The sequence below is a fragment of the Harmonia axyridis genome, chromosome 5 (assembly GCF_914767665.1).
Source record: "Harmonia axyridis chromosome 5, icHarAxyr1.1, whole genome shotgun sequence".
In the NCBI taxonomy this organism is placed as follows: Eukaryota; Metazoa; Arthropoda; class Insecta; order Coleoptera; family Coccinellidae; genus Harmonia; species Harmonia axyridis.
In genome coordinates this window covers 15,746,835-15,765,100 of record NC_059505.1, presented here as the reverse complement: position 1 = coordinate 15,765,100, position 18,266 = coordinate 15,746,835, and the positions used below count along the sequence as shown (strand labels likewise).

At 33.2% G+C, this 18,266-nt stretch overlaps 1 protein-coding gene across 7 annotated transcripts in view; it reads left to right on the top strand.

The window, feature by feature from the left end:
• LOC123680110 (rho GTPase-activating protein 100F) overlaps positions 1–7,263 on the top strand; it is a 174,707-nt gene extending 167,444 nt beyond the window's left edge. For 6 of the 7 annotated variants that reach the window (XM_045617809.1, XM_045617807.1, XM_045617811.1 and 3 more), the window contains one exon: positions 4,083–7,263. In XM_045617809.1, coding sequence (XP_045473765.1) covers positions 4,083–4,947 — 865 coding nt within the window. In that variant the 3' untranslated portion in view covers positions 4,948–7,263. The remainder of the gene's footprint in view (positions 1–4,082) is intronic. The other variant, XR_006747485.1, reaches the window with a different exon arrangement.
• Positions 7,264–18,266: the final 11,003 nt, after the last annotated feature.

Here is an 18,266-nt window from a genome sequence, read left to right as displayed (position 1 = left end):
CGGGATTTTCCATGCGGGATCTGCGGGATTCAATATTAAAATTACCAATTAGAAAATAAGAGCACAAACGTCTTCCGAAACGTCCCAGAAAGCAATAAACCACTTATAAGTCACGGCATATAAGATACAAAGGGCGGTAGGGCATGCAAAGCTTCGAAAACTAAACGGGATTAAAAACATGTGCTTCGCTGAAAACATTTAGGCCCAGTTTCACCAAATGCTTTAATCTTGACTTAGCTCTTAAGTGAGGCCTTAGATCACGATTAATGTAATGTAGCGTTTCACCACACTCCAAAGCGCCATTTAATCGACCAATCGCGATTTAGCACTAATCGGCCATTTTTGGAGGATTATAACCTTTCAAGTTGAGATTAATAATTATTTATCAGTATGGAACTCTTGTCTATGTAATTATTTTTCCGGAAATTTCTAATTTTTGGGTCAATTTTATCAAAATATGACTATATGTATAGGCTCAATATTTCCCATTTAAAATACACGTAAACTTTGTTTTTGTGTTTTATGAAATTTATTGCAAAGAATAATTTATTGATATGTTTGATTGAAATATTATTTAAGAAGCAGTTAAACTTGTTAATAAAAATAAATAAGTTAATAAAATTACTTATATAGTTTTTTCTCCAGAATGTGTGGTTTTGTGAAATGGGTTAATTTCTTTTTAACTTCTGCAAGTTTCCGACATTTCGAAGCACATCACTCGACATTTTCGGCAAAAATTAACTTTGTTTTTTGTTTACAAGATGACAAATGTTTTGAAATGTTATGAGTTATGAATGAATGACACCTGACACCTAGCGCCAATGGTGGTCATCACTGCTAATACGATACAGAACACTATTATTACTCTTTGTTCACAACGTTGCCAAATGGTCTAACTATTTAATCGCGATTTGGTTAATCGCGATCATCTTTGGACGGGTTGATGCATGGTGAAACAGAAAACACTGTTAAGCCTGCTTTAGTAACAAGCGGAGTTTAATCAATCTGGGATCAAGTGCTGTTTGGTGAAACTGGGCCTTAGCATTTAACAGTAACTAGTTGCAATCGTAGGAATTTTCCATATGTTGAATGTGTAAACAACTTCCACACAATTCAAAAGCGAAGATAATGTTGTTTCTCGTCTTTGTGAAATACACTTCATCCCTCTTCCAATTAGGGTAATAGGCAATGCTGCTTATATTGGTTGGGTTGCCATGTTATTTATTGAACAGGCGGCTTAGTAAAGACGGATTGGAGATTTTTATTGCAGGGAATATTGACTAACTCAGCGGAGCGAATCAACCTCATGTTGTTTTTAAGAATAAAGAATATATTTTTTTTTAAATATGAAAAGGCGGCCAGTTATTAAAACATGAAATGATCCTTTTTCCATGCAGTCCTACTCTCGACTTAATTTCCACCAATCACGAACGTTCAATTTGAATGAAAAATTGTTTATAGTTGGAAAAACTGTAAAACAGAACTTGTCGGCAGATTTTTCGAGTTTACCCGCGGCAAAACTTGACAACTGTTGCCATGAAATAATCACTTATGAGCATTGAAAACAATCGCACATTCTTGCAGATCCGCGGGATTGATAATTTTGATCCCGCGGATTTGCGGGATTAATATTTTGGTGCGGGATTGGATTCCCTAGTAGAGATACAACACATCACAACAAAGCGAAAACTAACCCAATTTCCCGTTTCCTCGATAGTGCAGAATAATTGCAGTTCACCTTGCAGCATCGGTATGCCTCAAATCTATTTTAATCTATTTTTGAAAGTCACCTTCAAAAACGTAGGAATATTCTCGATTTCTCGCCGCGCAGATGTAGATTAAGGGTAGACAAGGAAGCGTTTTAGGCATGCCTCAGACCGTTTACTTCTTAAAGAGCAAGTGAGATGAATATAAAAGAATCGTGAGATTGAGATGAATATTATGAAACAGATACCCAGTGCCATACCGAATGATGTGAAATTGAGGTTGAAATGGATTGATGAGTATTCAATTGATACGTGTATTTTCCATAATTTATTTGGTGAAGTACTGCCTCACCTGCCTCATAGGACAAGCCGCTACTGGACCAAACACATTGAAACCATGTGTCAGGAATCGTTAATCACGGACCTTCCTAAGGAATGCAATAATCCATTGCTCAGCCAAATTTTTTTTCTTTATTCCAAATAATTCGATGTTTGTTGACTTAGCCTTTTGATTTCTGTTTGCTCATGTGTTTACAGCACAATTTGATAAAAATTTCACTTAAAGTTTATACTTGAAACAGAACATAGACAACATAGAGTTGAAGTAGAAAAGGAATAAACAAAACGCTCAAGAAAAAGCAATTTAATTCTGAACTGAAAATTAGTATCATACATTGTTTTCTTATATCATGTAATAAAATACGTCATGTAGGTACTTTTACTGTGTCAATTTTCATCTTAAATAGATAAACATAGATATAGGTAGCATATCTATTTTCAGTAAGCGAACATGTCCCCTACATGAACTATCAAGAAAGAATATCGATTACAGCTAATTGAACTATAATGAAGTATCGGTAGTATTTGAGTTGTCCATTGACTTACAAAGACTTTCCTACAAAAATTTGTTTGTCATCTTCGATAGAAGTTTATTGAAGCCATCTCATATTGTAATTTATGAATCTGTTCATCTTATTGAAAGTGAAAATAAAATTTTGGAATCCCTTGGTCGAAAGCTTGGAATATTATTACAATATGTAATTAGCTTGATTTTATGATTGCTACATCCGATACTCAATTATTTACTATGAAATTTGACACAGGAAGGAAATGAAAACACATATCAGAGGCGTTACATTCAGTAAAAAACCACTGGATATGTAAAAATAACGAAATTGGAATGACCACTCGATCTGGTTTCCTACAATTTTTTTTTTAAATTCAAAAGTAGAGTTGAAATGATGAAATCAGTTAGATAAAATACTGAAATAATATAGCTGAGATTTCAATAAACATAATCAGGCAACTGTTAAATTCAATAATACCGACTTAATGGTTCATCTATAATAATATTTGAACTTCAGATAATTAAAATATTCGGTGACCACCAAGGTTTCCGGAATCAACACCGTCCGATTCTTTCAACAATTTCAAATTAATAAATGTTGTTCTTTAAATGAGATCAAACGAAAATATCTAACAATGTTAAATCCGGAGACCTTGGTGGCCACCTAATATTTTTATTATCTGAAGTTAACTAATTATTATAGAGAGGCACTTGGTTGATTAGCCATATGAAACTGAAACTTTTTACGATTTTTGTAGTTTGATATGAAATTTATATATCATAATATATATTTTTGAGAAGGGAAAAATTAAGCAATTCTACTTGTTAGAAAATATTGCGATTCACATTTGAAAAAGCACAAGTTTGTATTATAACTTCAAAACTAATGGCATAAAGAATAAATTATTACACCAATGAATTCTATTGAAAAAGTACCTGTAGGATGTTTTTGTTTCATGCTGATATCACCAACAATGAAGAATAAAATGAACTCTTTATTTCGCGCCATTTTCCAATCCTCTATAAGTTGAAAAGTTGAACTTATAAGGTTGCGGTTCCCAACAAATTAATTTTCTCAAAATTCAAGCCATTCATTTTTTTCTAGCTCGAAAGGATTCTGAGATACTCCCACTAGACAATGAATTTGGGATATCCGATCATTCATAATAATACAGTGTGCCAAAAATCTAACTTTACTCGTCAATAATACTTGTACGAAGAATTATTAAGGAAAATCCCCACACCCGTCGATTTTTAAATTCAAAATAATTCATCCTGTGCACTTTTGAATTTGATATTTCTCCCCTCTACGTCCTGTACCCCTCAACATAATTTTTTCGAATTTTTTTTAAGTGGTTATATATATGTATACTTCAATACTCTCTATACATATAATAATAATAATATAATAATAGTATCTGACACAAATTGCATTGAATGTGGATAACTTATTAGTAGTATGGAAAAATATTCATGTTATATTTCAGTGTGTTTTTATCACCATATTCAAACCCATTTTTTATATTCAGGGTTACTTCAGCATCCGCCCAAAGTTCACTAAGGAACTCTCCCTCGATCACTTTGAGTTCTCCATCTGTGAAACAGTCACCCTCAACAACGTCTAGCTTCTTCACATCCTCAGCAGGAGGCGGTAGTCATTCTCCTGCTGGCCCCAGGAGTTCCCCCTCAGTAACCAGTCTGAGTAGAGCTTCAGGAGATGCTGTCTCAAGATCCAGCTCACCAGCCATGCAAGCAAGCTCCGCTGGCTTGAATGTAACTCTCGGACCCCCTATCTGCTTCAGTTCCACCACTACAAGTTACAGCACCCTTGGCGGCTACCAGCCGACCAGTTCCTCAATTCCAGCGAGTAGTATGTTCGGGAGCACGTATACGCAACCACCTACCTATACCAGCACGAATCCATTCCTCTCTGGCGCATATTTGAATTACCAATTGGGAGATTCTGGTTCTTCTCATCCCGATAAATATAACACTATAGGATCTGTTAAAGATACGAAATCATTCTTCGAGAGTTACTCAGATTCTTCGAGGTACAATATGTCAGGTACGAAACCAACATACGAGTCTCCTGATTTGACCACCAGCTACACGAACAACTCAAAATATAACACCATTGGGGGTAAATATAACAACGACCGAGCCTCTTACCTCTCTTCAACACATACAGATCTCACATTCAGCCCGTCAAGTCCAGGGGAAGTTGCTAGCAAATTCAGAGGCGGTGATGTAAGTCCAAGCATCACCCAAGGGACTGCTAGTCTCCTGAATGTAGAAGAAACACCGACACCTACGAGCAGTATTGAAACCGAAGACAGTGTCACTAGAGAAGTTGGAGAGAAAGATGTCGAGGGAGATGGCGAACAAAGTGATTAAACATTGAAATTCAAAGGTTTGGGCCCAATTGTCAAAGACGTGGCAGCATTGTTCGAAAAAAGACAGACTTTTAGGTAGTTAACACATCGTGTATTACAATATTAACATAATTTATCGCAAATCTGCCATTTGTATCATATCTGTTGTATCGTTATCAATTCCTTGAACCGGAGTTCAACGTGTTTCCAACAAATAGAATAATGCAAATAAGCGTCATGAATCTATTTCTTGTAGGTTAAATATTTTCGCTTACTAGTAAATCAAATTGAGTATTTTAGGATCATTGTTAACTAATTTATTAGGTACTTAATGCTAAGTTCTTGTATAGAAAACGATTAATACTTCAATTTTCATCTGATATATTTTATAAACTGGATTGGGATGGCATATTTTTGATCATTCAAAATCTCTTATCGAATAACATTATGGCTACTTATTGACAAAGAACCTCTAAAAGAAATCTCGATGAGCTAAATAACGCTTATGGTTTTGTGTAACAATATTATAGTTCATCAAAAAATTACATTCATCTTTTATTCATTTCATCCATAAACCTCGAATATTTCATGGTTTCAGTTGAGATCAAAAATATGCCATCCTCAAATATGGACAGTTTAAGAACTGATTGTTGTGTGCTGCACAATATTTCAATTCGGAAGGTGTGACATTCACATTGAATATGAAGATATACGTTAATTTCGATAATGAAAAACCTTAGATAATAATAATATCGATAATAAATGCACAAATACCTAAGAAAATGATATTATAATTTAGGTGAAAAATGATTACACTGCCATCTAATATGTACTACAATACAATGTAATAAAAGATAAAATCTAGGCAGTTTTCCAACTTTGATAAGCTAATACAGGAAATCTTTTGTATGCGAGAATATTTGGATTGTCTACATCTAAAGAATTCGATACATTCTCTATAACAAAAAATCTCGTTCTGGTTTTGCGTGTATTTCCATTAATGACTCTTAATTTTATTTATAATCTATACATTTGGTTTTGCATGATATCAAACATTTCATGATCAGTATGGTATTATTTAACTCCTATCAGGTATATAAATCGCATAAATTTGGGTACACATTTTCTTTTCTAGATTCAGATAACAATTTTTCGAATATATTTGGTCGGTTATCTCGAAGAAAAAATCCATTTTGTTCTTCCCATAATACTTTTTACACTCATTATCCTGGGAAACACCATAATTCAGACAAATTGATATTCAGTAATTGAATTAATTTATGAATTAATGGATATATCGTGAAATTTTCATCGTATCGTAAATTCCTGAACTATTAAATATATATTTGAATGAGGATGTAGTTATTGATCTAGTTCTAGTGTATGATTTGAGTACTGATTGATTTTAATTATGGAATTAACGAAATATGTACAGTGTTCTAATATTTCAGTTTTTATATTAATGTGTTACTGTGAGGACTTTGTTTAATGTATAAAGTTGATTTTGTTGAATATTGAAAATATTTATTCTGAACATAAAATATTTTATGTAAATATTGTGGTGTTAATTGAATGATTGTTTCGCATGTTCTTCTCATAGTAACACATGTTGTTATTTTTCCAGTAGTTTTAAACAAAGCTTAAATTACTTATTTAATTCATTTTCGAATCTTCATTGATTGAATAATATTTTCGAAATTGATTGCGAAACGAGACCATCTGATGGAAAGATTATTTCTAATTCTCTATTTTTCTTTATAGTCGCATCTTATTATTACTCATCTATTTGCAACCAATTGGCTTTACAAAAAAAACTTATTATATTTGGAACGGAGGAAATTCGTATTCAATAGATGTGAAAAAAGAAATTAGGAATATTCCATCTACAAGATAGTCTCAATAGTTTCTCAATATGGTATTATAATATTCTGATACCATTCCCTTAGTTTTCGATGTTTGCACCCCAATGAAATAACATAAGATAATATATCAGACATTGGCTTATATTAATAAGACCATAGTCGAAACGCCTAAGTAGCATTATGATTGTGGCTAAAATATGTATCATACAAAAAATATGTTAGAGATTGTGTGCTGTGGGACGATTACTATAGTCAATTTTCGGTTTTGTCAATTTTAGGAAATTAGAAATCAAATTATTAGAATGTTATTATTCATAATTGATGCACTGAATTCTTGAATATGTTTCATATTTTTTGATGAACGGTAAAAAAATCGAATCAATTGTGCGTGAATAATTTTCAAGAATATTTATTCGAAACAGAAGTTTATCGAAAGTATTGAAACTTGAATACCAACACTGTCGGAATATACATAACAAATTAGATGCATATCTAAATGGAAAAATAAGACTTAAGTATATTTTGAATTTAAATCGTCTATCAAAAGAAAGAAAGATTAGAGGAAACAAGTAGGTAAAAAGGAAAATATTAGGGTTTCATTATTGCTGTTGATGAGAAGAAAAGAAGAGTTATGTTCAATTCCATTCAAGGTTCACTACCGGGGCATCAAAATTTCGAATTGATTGATAGAAGTAAATTTGAGTGTATGTATGCACATATCATGATAGAATTCATACTTTCCTACTATTTCATTTGAAAAATAAGCAAATATTCAATAACGGTAATTCGAAAAGACTTAAACGACCATAATATATAAATATCATCATCTTGTGACGATCTTTGATTACTTATGGACTCGTAAAATCCGTCAAAATAATTATAAGGACAGTTGAAGCAAGAAATAGGTTTCAATGATTCAGTTGATATCAAGAATTTCAAAATAATTTCATTTAATACAACTTTTCATTTGTTCCAATTCTTTCATTACATATTGGAGCTCCCACATACCTCGTTACTGTTGAATTTCTGAACCGACCTAATTTAAAATTCTTCTCGACATATTGGGAATAAATGGCAATTCAAAAATTTTTTCACGTAAATAATATTGTCTTTATTTTATGACATGATTCCAAATTTTTTTCTGTAGGATGTATAAAATATACTGGATTCCATTTACGTTTTTACACGTGATCTTTCAAAATCATCGAAACTACATCAAATTGGTAATTTGAAATGAATGCTTTTTTACAAAACAGAAACATATGGCGTGTTGGAGGATTACTAAAATCCAGTTACGATTTTGTTTTTCAAAAGTTCTTGACAATTTTCACTTCTCTTGAAGTATCTCATAATTTCTTGCCGATGCTTATGCAATATTCGAAATGAAATGCTGTTATCAATTGAGATTATGTGTAAAAGTGCAATTGGTAAAATCTGACGATATAAATGTAAAAGTAAATTATAAAAATTATCAGTATTTAATGATAGCTTTTCGAACAGCTAGACCTCCCTAATATGTATTTAAAATTATGAAATAAAATAAATATTCAGTTCAGAAAAGACTTTTTTGTAATATGCCCGAAGAATCTCCTGATTATTATATTTATTAATAGAAAAAGGACACAAAGTCCTTTTCCTATTAATCATGTATGTTTCATTGAACATCCATCCAAAAATAAAAATGTCTAAAGAAATAACTATAAAAAATATTTATTTCAAGAATTAACAGTAACTAAATGAAAATTATTCGAAAAATCACCTATATATTTATAAAAATGAACAAAGAATGTTAATGAATCAAAATCATTTGGCAATTTTTCTTGGGAATGAAAAAGGACGAAAATATTCAATTTCAAGAGTCATGTTACAATAATAATAAATGTCTTCTTCTTCTTCTTTCTCTATGATGGGCACAATTGTCTGTTTATTTTTCATAACTAGCCTACTCTTCTTTGGTCTTCCCAAACTTCTTTATATTCTTCTATATAGGTATTCTTAATAATAAATGTAAAAACATAAAATATTATTGACAATTTCTTTGTTTGTAGACTTACTAGACTGGGGTTTATTTATTAAAATAAATTTCAAATATATTTCCCTGTTAAACCCCGAAATTAATTCTTGTATAATAATAAGGTATATTTGGGGCATATGATTAAAAATGGAAAAGAAAATCAAATATTTGAAATCGGGAGAAGAATACGCTGCATGGGCAGCCTTCGGTAAACTGAGTTTCATCTTTAATGACAAAAATATTTCTCTACACTCAAAACGCAAAACCTACGACAACTATAAATATACAGCTGGTAATAACCAGTGACAACATATGGTCTAGAAACTATGGCAATAACGAAAAAAATGGCAGAACAACTGAGAGAAACTCAAAGGGCCATGGAAAGGATTATGTTGGGTATAAGCTTGAGGGACAGAATTCCGATCACCGAAATACTAAAAAAGACCAGAGTAACTGACATCATGAGTAGAATAGCGAAACTCAAGTGGCAGTGGGTGGCACATGTTACAAGGCAGAGTGTGGAGAGATGGTCAGACAAAGTGACGTTTTGGAGACCTCGAGAGGCGAAAAGAAGTAAAGGAAGACCGAGAAAAAGATGGATAGACGACATAGTCGATGTAGCCGGCAAGCAATGGATGAGAACAGCAAAGACAGACAAGCATGGAAGAAACCGGAAGAGGCCTATGTCCGACACTGGATGAAAGAGGGCTGAAGAAGAAGAAGAATAAGGTTTATAGTCAAATCAATAAAATAAAAGATAAAATACAATATTGTGTACGGGACTTTTCAATTTATAATTGACTGGCTTTGTCTCAAGCATGCATTGTTAAAGTCGACCTAAGCATGCAAATACAAAATGTATAATGATGATTTTTTTTCAACATAACAAGCCGGACCATAAATTGAACTCAATAGATATTATATAATCTATCAAAACATAACCTGCTAAAAATCCCCTTTCACGGAGTTATCATCAGTTGCCATGCGGGTTTCTTGAACAAGGATCTATCTATGGCCAATATCGACAAAAAGTCACCCTGTCCTCAGAAATCCATTCAACATTCAAGTGAATAATACCAAATCTGCTCCGATATCGGGGGGTTTCTAGGACCAATTCTCCAAGTGATGATTTTTCGAATCCTCAGAATGACTATATAGGTATACCCTTTATATTGGGGACTAATCTCTCATAGATTTAGATTGATTGTATTCCAATAATACACATTAAGATATTAGCTATGGACGGCGGACGGACGAATTTTTTTAATACAACTTTGGGTCTTCATATATACTAAAACGTAAACTGTGAAAACTCCAGAGGTGGTTAAACTTTTTTTTTTTCGAATAATTTCGAAGGTTGAGAACAATAAATCAAAACGTGAAATGAACTGATTAATAAAAAAATATTATATATTGAAATGAATTTCCATCAAGTGAAGACCGAATAAATCCAATATTTGAAAAAATTATCAATGAACTAAAAAGAGATTCAGAAGTTAGAACTCATTTCCTGAAATTCTATAATGACAATTATTTCGCTTTGTTGAAAAATCATAAGAATAATAATAAGAATGATATTTGAAAAAAAAAGACACCACTTGAAACTGTGGCACCTTTAATTAGGGACCAATTGTTCAAATAAATAAAATTAACAAAAAATAGATATCTCTTTTAAATTGAAATTACAATTCTTTAAGTTTTATTACCCATGTTTCTATATAATACCAGTACTAGATTTGCTGTTTCGTTCAGTCCATTCCGTTTTTTTATGATGAGTAAATCTAGTGTCATTTTTAAGAAAAAAGCGGTCCATTTCGAAGTGAGAGTTTACCTACAGGTGAGGTTTTCTATTATCCAGGAGATAAATATTCTCTCTTCCTGGATTGTGGAAATTTCCAATTATGAAAAATGAAGTGATCGAGTCTGCAGAAAAGTTTTCATGCATTCTTTTCCGATGAAATGATCCATTTGAAGAATATGTATAATGCAAATTTTAAATGCGAATCCTCAATTTTGTTTGAAGCTGATCTTTGAATAACTATTCATCAAAAACTTATAGATGCAATTTTTCCAAATATCTGTTCTGCTTTGCGAAAATATTGTACATTGCCGGTATCGAACGAACGAAGTTAGTGTCTTAGCAAGAATTAAAAACTATCACCGTTGTTGTTTGTGTCAACCAAGAGTTTCCGAACTTCGACTTTATGCTTAAAATCGGATTAAACCTGAAACATTAGTTTCGACTCTATTATCGAGTACTTTGCTGCATCCAAGGCCAGACAAGCCCAATTTCAATAGCCATTGTTTTCATTGTTGATTGTTTTCGAGGGTTGTACCTAAATTGAATACATTGAAGAGAACTGCTCCTGTGTATTCAGGGTGTTTTCAAATTGGACGTGAACCTTGAAGGAGGTATTAGTATCACTCATTTGCTGTCGATTGAGACATATTTATTAATAATCGAAAATCAACAGTTCCGAGATATTTGGGTTCTTGTGTTCTTCAAAAAATTCCGCACCTTTATTTTTCGTCAATTTCTTTCTACGTTGACCAAGTTTGATTTGAATTTTGTATTATTTTCATCAGAATAGGATGTGGTATGTATGAAAAAAGCAAAACTATGCTGTATTGGATGTTGCATGAGAATAAGTATGATTTGAATGTTGATGAATGAATATGAAGAAAAGAATAGTGAATTTCTAATATGAATTTGTCTGTAATTTTCGAATTCCACAATTTATGTATGATAAAATTATTTTGGATATTCCTTCTTCTTATCCTAAAAAAGTTTTTGTTGCATGCAGTAGTTTTGTTTCAGCAGACTATGATTTGAAAGGGGAAAGAAGCAAAGAAAGGAAAGTAATGAGTAAATACTATTAATTGCTCAAAAGTAGTTGAATAATGAATATATAATTCAATAGGAGTAAATAAAATATTTTCATTGCAATTAAACTCAATATTTCTATAGAAAATGTATCTATAAATTCTGTTTGAATTGCTCCAGCCCTCATACAAGCACGTGCTCTCTTCCTTAATTCTTCAGTTGATACTTTCCGCCTGAAATTTATTCTCAATGTTCTCGCTGCTTCGTATATTCTTTGTTAGATCAGGACTTCTAGCTGGCTACGAAAATAATTCATCAAATTTGGTTAGCGTGAAAAAAAATTGATGAAGTATTGTGAGAAATCTTTTAAAAACCACAAGAACTCAAATGAATTGGGGATATCTCTTCGAAATTTGTTGAGAGCTACCTAAGCAATCGACGTCAGAGGGTTGCCCTCGCTCTAGATGGTGCAGTCCACTTCTCTGAGGAACGATCTCTTACGAGGGGCGTTCCTCAGGGAAGTGTACTGGGCCCTTTGCTTTCTATTGTTTTTGTGAATTCCCTTTGTTATATTAAGACCTCTGTTAATTGTAAGTCGATTCTTTATGCTGATGACAGTCCAATTTTTTGATTATATCAGGTGATGTCGAGTCCTGTAGCAGGGCTGGAAAGGATACGGTGTTTTGTCTGTTGATAGATGGTGTAATGAAAGTAGTCTTATTCTAAATCATAGCAAGACTCAAGGTATTTTCTTGTATGACAGCCAGTAGGTGAAGAACTATCCTCCTTTTTTGTGTCATGGTAACGGTCAAATTAAATTGGAGGATTCTGTTAATTTTCTGGGAGTTTCTCTAGATAAACACCTGCGGTGGGATCATCAGGTGTCTAAGTTGGGAAAGTCTCTCAACTCTTCGACGTACTTGATTTTCATGATCAGGGACAAGTTGGAGAGTGCTGTGGTGAGAGCTCTCTTGCTAGTTTCCAGTCTGTGCTGGCATATGGAATTATTTATTGGGGCAGTTCGTCTGGTGCCGATGAAATTTTTCTCATTCAGAAAAGAGTGATGAGAATATTGAATAGATTGGGCTTTCGTGAGTCCTGTCGCGGAGTTTTCAGATCCAATGTAATCCAAACCGTCTTGGTCTTTACATTTATCGCCTATTTATCGTCCTTAAGTTACAAAATAGTAATTTACGTAACAAGTCCGGAAAAAAGGTTTTTTTTTGGACGAATAGACAAATAGGACGAGCGTAAGCGAGTCCTGGAAGTCTGTGAGTCCAAAAAAAAACATTTTTCGGGCGTGTTGCGTACAATATTTTTTCGGCAACCGTGTACAATAACACTATCGCTGCTGCTTTCCATATTTTATTGCGATTGCCATCAGAAAACATGCAAATTTTTGACAACTAATTTCATATGAACTGTCAGCCGTTATCTCGGTTGCTATAGATTCTATGATTCTTTTCCGGACTAGTCCAGGAAGTACGTACTTTCCGGGTAGGCCGGGAAATGCTACTTCCTCAGAGGAAAAGCGTCCGGGAAGTGAGCACTTCCCGGACGGTTGCCGAAAAAAACTATTTTTTGCCATATGTCAATAAAAATAATACTCGGAAAGTTTATCCTTTCCTTCTTCCTATTCACAGTTTGAAAGGGGACCACTTTATATGGCCATGCATTTATTTAATTTGCTTCCTAAGCAATTACAGGTTGTTGAAGATATAACCTTGTATAGAAGGCGAATTTACAATTTTATTTTGGATTGTGAACCTTATTCAGTTGATGAGTTTATTTCATTTTGTAGAAAATAAGCTCTTCTATGACTTGTCTCTATTTTATTCGTTTGCATTGATTTTAATGTTGTGAATAATTTTTGGGATTAATAAATATTATTGTTATAGTTATTGTCTCGGGAACTGTTGATTTTCGGTTAACAATAAATATGGCTCAAACGACTAACACGTCCAATTCACGTCTAATTTGATAACACCCTGTATACCTGTTGTGTTGTGTATAGATATTTTTCAACCTGTCGACTGATTTTAGTAACTGTAAGTTGCACTGGTGGAGATTTTTTGTTTATGAAAATTTAGATGAAAGTGTTAATTTTTGTCTTATTTCTAGCTGGTCAGATAAGGGCTGAAATCAGTAGCCAATTGATTCACTTTATCAAAATTGTATTTATTCTTCGATACCTATTAAAGTTTGCACAATTAAGGGGAATTCGCAACTGACTTTCAATAGTAACTTGTTGTGTACGTATTGTGTAAAGAAAAGGAACAAATTGTCCTTATTAAATGTTCCAACTTCTAATGTGATTCATTTCAGACCTACATCTTTCGATCTACATAATATATGCCATGCTCATGGGATTCAAATAAAAAGGTATAACGATATTTTTTCAATCTAGATTGCTCGTGTTTTTACTTAATATCAAATTTGTGTGATTCGCAGATAAATACTACCTAATGAATTTTAATGCATATTACTATGGAATAAAGACAAAATGTACGATAATGGTTGAAGAAACGCAAACACGATTAATTTGTAATTCACCATTTTGTAAGAGTCCGACTCAAAATGATGGAGGCGCCTGGGACCCCGACTTTTATATCCCAGAGGTCCGTAATTCCAGTCAAAGACTCTGCTAACAGAAATATTACGAGCATGTAACTTCTAAATATCTTGCAGGCCAGTTTTCTCAATTTTTCTTCTCATTTGATATATTTGTTTGGGCATAATTTCTTTTTTTTTTCTTCTTTTATTTTATATTGATGTGTGATGTATCCTATACCAATTTCAATTTGTCTAAAACGGTGAATAAACTATTATTATTATTATAGTTATTACTTGATTGAAGTTCATTCGATGAAATTCTACTGAAAAAATATTTTTCACCTGCAGAAAGAACATCTGCATTCCCACAGTTTGTGTATTTGGGTAAAAGATGACACTAAGCACATATCGAAAATTATCGTGTACACTGAGGCCGAAGCGACGCACAGAATGAATTAGGATCTGAAACTCTTCATCAGTTGACTTCCTCTCGAACTGCTCATTCGATTTTTAAGTATTTTTTCAAATTGTAAATTGGGTTGTCAGTTAGGATCGCATGTCAAATTTTCATTCAAGGTGCATGGTGATCCCGATTTTTATACCCAAGAGGTATAATAACGGTCGAGGGTCCTGCCGAGCATATAAGTTCTGAATATCTTGCAGGCAAGTTTTCTTCATTTGTTTTTCTCATTTGATATGGTCATTATTTGATTAAAGTTAATTTGATAAAATTCTGCTGAAAAACTCTTTTCCTACAACTGCTATGAAAAGTACCGTATTCTGCATAGCTTACTCAATTGCAAAACTATATATTGCTCATACTGTGGGAAATATTATTTCTCACGGCACTTTGCCCACACCTCGCTTGGTAGACCAATGAAATTGGGCTTTCGAGTCGTTTCTATGGAAACGCAATAAATTAGCACATACTGTCAAGGAAGGCCGTTTTGATTTGAATCAAGTCCATTGAATTATTGAAATTTCTGCAGTTGTAGGAAAAGTATAGTGTGCAACATGTGGAGAAAGTCCTTTTCTCGCTCGTGTGTTTGCGGCACTCGCCTTTCAGGCTCGTGCCACAAACTTCCACACTCGCGAGAAAAATTGGACTTTCCCCACTTGTTGCACAATATACTATTTTTACCTGCATAAAGACATCTGCATTTCGTTTATGTTTTTAGGTCGTTGGGTGAAAGATGACACATATCGAAAATTATCGTGTACATTGAGGCCGAACAAACGGACAGAAGATATTTGGAATTGAAACTCTTCATCAGTGAGTCGATTTCAATCGTTTGATACCATTTCCAGCAGATATTTGTGCAAAAAAAAGCCGCTGTTCTCCAGAAACAAGCGCGTAAAAAAGCATCTCAACTGTATACAATGCAGAATCAATATAATGCAACTCGTAATCTATTGGATGGATGGTACTATTTCAGGTTTCCGTTTCCAACTTTGAGTACAAAGAATAATATTGCGGAATTTTCAATTTTCTATAGAGATAAGTTAGATGATCTGAAAGATAGTTAGGATTTCCTTCGAATAATACTCGTATATACTGAGAGGATCCAGATAATTTTCTGACATTTAAGGCATATGACCTCAAGTGTACAATATGAAAAAAAAATATACAGGGTTAGAACTATTAAGTGAGGCACTACAGGGATATTGAAAACCGTTAGAGATACAAGATGACTTGAATTAGAAAAATGTTGCGTTATAGATCCAAAATATTTCTAATGGTTTTCGAGATATTTGGAAAAACCGAATATCGAGATTTTCTTCTTTTCTGTCTAACTCATTTGTTTTTGGGAATAACTTCATGAAATTCGGTTTGGAGCCGTTATCCAATATGAAGATTCTAATGGTGTTGTCAGATTTCTTCTATTTTCTATTGTTTCAGAGACGCTATAGTCTACTTTTTTATGGCTGGTGCCAGAATTGTCAAATAACTTGTTACTTCGTTCAGTTGTTATGTGAAACCATCACTTAATATTTGTAAAAACCTGAATCCTGTGTGATAAGTAACGTCCTATTAATTACATAATCATGCTGATACTAATATTTTACATAGCGTACAACTGGCAATGTCTGTAGAAATTGTTCTACATAATTTAAAAAAACGCAAGTGATGGTTCCAGACACCAAAAAAGTTATTTGGCTCGAGCCTTCTACTTAGTCATTTATCATGGTGATAAAACAATGTACCGTTGTAACCATTCCATTTGAAGAGTTCTGTCAGTGCATTTTCATAAATATCAGAATTCTAATAGTAATTTTCCAAACAAGTGTGGAAACTGAACTTTTCCGCAAGAGACAGCAGTAGGAAAAATAATTTTTCCTACAACTGCTATGAAAAGTAGCGTATTTTTCATAGCTTACTCAATTTCAAAACTATGTATTGCTCATACTGTGGGAAATATTATTTCTCACAGCACTTTGTCCACACCTCGCGTGGTAGACCAATGAAATTCGGATTTGGAGTCGTTTCTATGGACACGCAATACATTAGCACATACTGTCAACGAAGGCCATTTTGATTTGAATCAAGTTCATACTCGCGAGAAAAGTTGGACTTTCCCCACTTGTTGCACAATATACTATTGTTGACAGTTGGTATGTGAGAAATCATCACTTGAGTTTTTTAAATTATGTCGACCAATTTCTACAGACATTGCTAGTTGGACGTTCAAGATACAAGCACATGTCGTTACTTAAAGAACTTCGACAAAATGAAAGTATTTCAAGAATTACTTGGGAATGAGTACTTCACACTTTGATGAATTACTAGGTAAGTATATACAATTGTTGTGAATTAGTATAAAACTATTTTTGTATTCTTTAAGATTAATACCAATAATAATATTAGTAACTGATAATTACTAATATTAATAATCTGATGTATTGGGATAAATGAATTTCAACAAATAAATATTAATAATAATTTATCGTGAAACAATACACTTTGATGAATTACTACCTAGTAATTCATACCTACCTAGGTATATACAGTTGTTGTAAAATATTTGAAGAAATATTTTTGTGTTCTTTAGAATAAATATCTCCATATAGTAAAACATACCATATCTGGATTGCGTATTAGATCGCTAAGAAATTCTTCTCGTGTGTGCCTTGCAAAAGGAAACGTCTGCGGAGGGAGAGAACTATGACAGTCCGTATCGTTCAACGACTGGGACTGTCATTGCGCATTAATTGCCAGACAATTAGAGCGATCTGATCGGCGCCAGATCAAATCTTCCAAAATTCCCTTTCGAGTGTGCCTTGCTATTGAGTACAGATACGAACTACAATATATACGCGTCAGTTGTTCCATTGACACACTCACTAGCAAAAAGAACCGTCCATTAAAAGCTGGCCCCAATTTCAAAGTTGGATTCCTCTTGAACTGCTCATATTTTTTTAATTGTACAGGGTGGGCAAATAAGTGAGGTAAGCGGCTATATCTCAGGATCCACTCATCGTAGAGACTTGCGGTAAAAATTTTTTCCACTAAAGTGTACTCTACAGCTAGGGAGCGTAATAGCTATCGTCGAGTAGAAAAAATAATTCTACTCGAAAATGTCTCATATAAAGTTGAAGAAAAAAAATCATCACTGAAATCCTTGGAAAATTCTCTATCTTTTTGAATTGTCACTTTCGATTTTACGACATCAAATAAGGGTAGGGGAAAGGGAGAAATCTGACTGATTGAAATTGAAATGCCAAACTGTGACTTCAGTTTGGCTCAACATTTTTGAGCAAATTAGATCTCGTCTGAGAGATAATATCTTGTTGATTGAGGACAAAATATACTCATGATAAATTTATTTTTGCTGCTTTCGAAAGGGGGCGCTAAGTCAGAAGTTCATTGTTTTGTTGATTTTACTCCGAAATTTCAAATGTAATGATGGGATTTTCTTAACAGAAACAGAAGTTCCATCAAATTTTCATGAAAAAACCTGAAGGTAGCAAAGCGATAGTTTCAGGCTTTCTGAAGTTATGGCCGAAAGAAGATATTCTTCAACTGATGCACTGAAAAACCAAATGATGTCTTTAAGTTCTGACAGAAGCAGAAACCCCATCAAATTTGG